We start from the raw sequence: 4253 nt of genomic DNA, 5'->3' as shown, positions 1-4253 counted from the left end.
CTCCGGCTCTCCCCCGTGTCCCCCACGGGGCCCGTGGCCTGCCAGCACAGCGAGGCTCTCCCTGGGGCTCTGCCGTGGGCTGCTGGCTCCCTGTGGCTCCCGGCGGTTGTGCCAGCCTGTTTCCTTGCCACGGCCAGTGTCTGACAGATCCAGCGGCACATCTGTACCATCGTCCCTTGCCGCCTTCGCCTTTTCTTGGAGCTTGGAGCTGTTTTGGCTCAGCCAAAGCTCCTTCTCTTCCTTCCCATCTGCAGCATCCTCCAGGAAGGACCTTTCCTCCTTACATCCTGGCACGATGCTCGGCCACAGGGAGAGGGGCCGCTCCTCAGGCGTGAGCTTTGGGTCTCCATCTGCCCGCTGGCCTGGCTGGCATTGCTGCATGAGGAAATGCTGCAGCTGCTCCCTGTGCTTGAGAAGGTGCAGCTTCTCCTCCAGGTGCTGATCCCTCACATACACCATGGCAGCAGGGAGCTTCAGCAACGCTGCACGATCTTCCCAGCCATCACGCGACCGCGTCCTGCCATCGGCATCTTTGGCCCTGAGCAAATGGCTGGGGAAGCTGCTGCCGTCCCGATCGACCGAGACACGGTTGCTTGCCAGCCCCAGCTGATGCAGGGAAAGGTGCTTGTGGAGGAGGCAGAGCTGCTCTCTCCGGGTGGTCAGTTTTAGGTTTTCATAGGATGGAGCAACCTTGGGAGAGTCCAGTTTGCTTGCTGTTAAATAACTAAAAGAAGCACACAAAAAAAATCATGTTCATTAGAGAATTTTCATGTGATTTCCCAGCTCCTGCAAGTGATAGGTGCGGCCTCTCCTGCTCTTTCTGTGCCCTATTGCAGCTCTTGGCCTATGCATCACGTTTGTCCTTGGGTGCTGTGCTGGGGAGGAGGGTCCTGGTGGCTGTGGGGGTCAGGCAGCTGGCAGCGGGTCTCTGCACTGTGCACACCGAGGGAAGCCATCACCATCCCACCATCCTACAGTGCTCTCCTGGCCCTGGACCACGGCAGCTCCAGGCAGGGGCTTGAGCGAGTTGGGGGATGCAGTGACCACTCAGGTCAGCACTGCTGCTGAGAAGTCACTTATCACACCATGCCTTGCAGCCAGAAGCATCTTTACCCCCCATGGGGCTTTCTTAATGCCTTGGTGGGCCTGAAAACCTCCAGGACAGAGGAAGAGCTCACCCTCCCCTAACCTCCCTCAATGGGAGATTTTCACAGCCACGCTGAGGAGGTTGGTACAGTGCATGAACCTGCCCTGCAAACTGAGCCCTGGCTATTGCTGGTTATTTGGCAACTTCTGTGTGTGCGAGCTTTTCCCGGGAATGCTCGGCAGATCTACTCCCACTCTGGGAAACTCGCTGTCTCTACAGGTGAACTCACTGGCTTTGCTGAGCCCTCTGCACTGCTGAAATCAATGGAGAGGATAAGGCTGGGGAAGTGCTGAGCCCTGCAGAAAAGCCCATTAGAATAGATAAGGAGGAGCAGGGATTGCTGCCTGCCATGGGGCAAGTCCTTCTCCTCCGGCTGGAGGTGAGGGCACCTGGATCACTTTATGGATCTGTCTGACGAAGCTGGAGGCTGATCTGGTCAGGCTGGATTCCAGTCATTTTTTGCTGGTGTAAACTGGGAGACCCCCCCCCTCCCCAAAGCTGTGGGAGAAGACTGGAGAAGAAGGTGAGCAGATACAGCGAATACCGGCCATCTCATCGCAGTCTGCCCGATGGGACAGCTGCAACGGGCCATGGATCAGGCCCACGCCACGACCCACGAGCAGGTAACTCACGACTCAAGGCTGGGGCTGTGCTCACGCTCCGGAGGGAGAGGAGTCTTCCTTGCCGGTGGGGACCCTGCTGACCCCGAAGGACTTTTTTCCAGGAGGCAGGGTCTGGAGCCAGGTCTCACCAGGGCAATGGTTCCATGCAACTGGTTGGCGATCCTCTGGGATGCCTGCGGCAGAGGAGAGAGAGTCCGGGTGAGCCGTTCTGCTGTGCACCCCGGGCAGTGCGTGGCTGCGGGGAGCTCCGCCGAGCAGGGACGCAGCTCTTCACCGGCGTGAACAAGACAGACCGCTCCGAAGTGCTCTGTTTGATGCAGTTCTGGTCAACAGCTCAACCGACTTTTATTGGTTTTCTCAGGAAGTTTCCCCCTCACGTTTTCTAGCAGGATCTACGGTACTCTTTATTTTCTGGCTGCACTGATTCGTAGCCCAGGAGGTCTTGTGCCTCCTCTCCAGTCAAGCCATGCTTCAGTGGCTTAACCCAGATAAGACCCTGCAATTTCCCTGACCCCTAGTCAGGCCACTAGACTTTCTTCATGCGAGCTCCTGGCGTGCACTGATTTGATGGGTGTATTTCCAGTGGAGTACCGGGCTGTGAGGCCAGGACATCATCATCTCCCATCTGCTGTCATGAAAGGCTACCCACATGTTCTGACTTGACTTTCCCCTGCCCACCTGGAGATGTCACCAACCCTTCCTGCGATCCCTATTAATTATCCCCACAGTCTGCCTGCAGCCTTACCAAAACCCCTTTTCACCTGCTCTTTCAAGTTTTCTGTGGAGTTCAGGTAAGCAAAGCCTGTGCCAAAACAGAAGAATCTAAGTGGGTGTGTATGTGGGCTTGAGTTCCCACGACCAGGAACAGGGCTCCAGGTCCTGCAGTCTCATCTCCCAGTGCCCGGTATCACCATATCACTCAGCATCCCTCGGCTGACACATACTCTCTGTGTTTTAAAGGCATGGCAGGTTTGCATCAATGCACAAAATGGCAACCACAGAATGCCAGGCCCTCTGAAAATACCAATACTCATTATGCTGCAGATGGAGAGACATCTGTGATGCTGTTGGGCAGGGCTGCTGTGGTGTCTTTGTTCTCAGTACCCACAACTCCCACAGTTTACATATTTTCCAGGCTTTTCCAACACTCACAATGCTCCAGCTTCTTGCTCGCCCAGATAATGGAGAGCTGACTCTATAACTCAGGAGAAGCCACTGAAATGTGGCTCAGCACAATCTCCCCAGGTCCCTCCCTCCTCCGAGCTGTCTCCAGCGAGACATCTAAGAGAGGAACCAGAGCGATGGGCAGAGGACTCAAGGATGCTAGATGTGTTGTCACAGAGGATAAACATCAGAGCAAACAAAGATGTGCACGCTCACAGCAGGGACAGGAGCTTGTGCCAAACTCCAAATGCTTTGCTGCAGTGAGTGGCAATTTCTGTAGAGAGGACGCATCTGGCGTTTGGTAGGTGCCCTCCTTGGCTCTGGCAATGGCAAACTGCCCAAGTCTGGCTAATTGTTCCACCCCCTAACTGCCTCCCTATCCCGGTCTACCTCTCTTGATCCAGTTCAGATGACCAAAGGGATGGGGAGAAGGCCTGAGGACATCAGGCTACCTCCGGCAACTCACCATTTCTGCGAGGCTGACCTCTTGGAGGAGAGTGCCTGGGGAAGTCCTGCTGCTTGGAGAGCTTCTCTGTCCTGCAGGCTTTTCTGCAAAAAAGACAGAACCAGCCACCGTGGTGGTCCCGCAGAGCTGGTGCAGGCTGCCCTGCCCTGCAGCGTGTTGGAGTCTCGCAGCCTCCCATGGATGTCCCTGGCTGGCACCAATCACCTTCTTTTGAAGATTTCGAGGCAAAATTTCTGCCTAGCTCAAGCCAGCACCTAGTTGAACGTGCCCTCCATTGCACGTGTGAGTGGCAGCAAGGTGATGACATGGTCTCTGCACGAAATGGGTGGCGAGCTGACACCTCCACAGCACTCATCTGACAGTGAGGGCACCCAAGCACTCTTTTGCTCTGATGCAGAGCAGTGTGTTTCTCCCTTGACATGCATTTCCCCCCCTCAGCAGCTATTCTGCCCGTGGCAATGTCCATCTGAGCTGCCAACTGCTTGGTCTTTGCTCTACAGACCCTTTCCCAGAGCAGCTTTGTACCACGGCTCAGTCACTCTTCCCATCCCCAGGTCCCTCAAGGGTGGGGGGAGCCAGCAGCACCCACCTTCTCCCAGCTCAAGCCCCGGCACGTCACGGTGGGCTGCTTCTGCTTCCCTGTGAGTTGCTTTCTCGGTGCCGGTGTTCCTGCTCGCTGGGGACAGTGCAGCCAAGGGGGAGCTGGGGGTGGAGCTGCTCTCTCTGGAGGTGACTCCTGGGTGCTTTGTCCCGTCCCTGTTGAAAGAAGAAGGATATGAATGAATGAGAAGGGGCAGGAGAAGGAAGGTTTGAGAGCCACTGTACTGGGAGCTCTGAGTTATACAGCCCAATA

General features: G+C 56.1%; 1 protein-coding gene across 1 annotated transcript in view; it reads right to left on the bottom strand.

Annotated features, from left to right (window-relative positions):
• Nucleotides 1–4156, bottom strand: part of RBBP8NL (RBBP8 N-terminal like) — a gene marked incomplete at its 5' end in the record, with an annotated part of 9067 nt that extends 4911 nt beyond the window's left edge. Inside the window, 4 exons of the mRNA XM_009698672.1 lie at nt 74–724; nt 1780–1943; nt 3401–3483; nt 3990–4156. Of these exons, the coding sequence (XP_009696974.1) occupies nt 74–724; nt 1780–1943; nt 3401–3483; nt 3990–4156 (1065 nt within the window). The remainder of the gene's footprint in view (nt 1–73; nt 725–1779; nt 1944–3400; nt 3484–3989) is intronic.
• Between the last annotated feature and the right edge of the window lie 97 nt (nt 4157–4253).

The sequence above is a fragment of the Cariama cristata genome, unplaced genomic scaffold (assembly GCF_000690535.1).
Source record: "Cariama cristata isolate BGI_N322 unplaced genomic scaffold, ASM69053v1 scaffold17094, whole genome shotgun sequence".
Lineage (NCBI taxonomy): Eukaryota > Metazoa > Chordata > Aves > Cariamiformes > Cariamidae > Cariama > Cariama cristata.
This window is presented reverse-complemented; position numbering and strand designations above follow the sequence as displayed.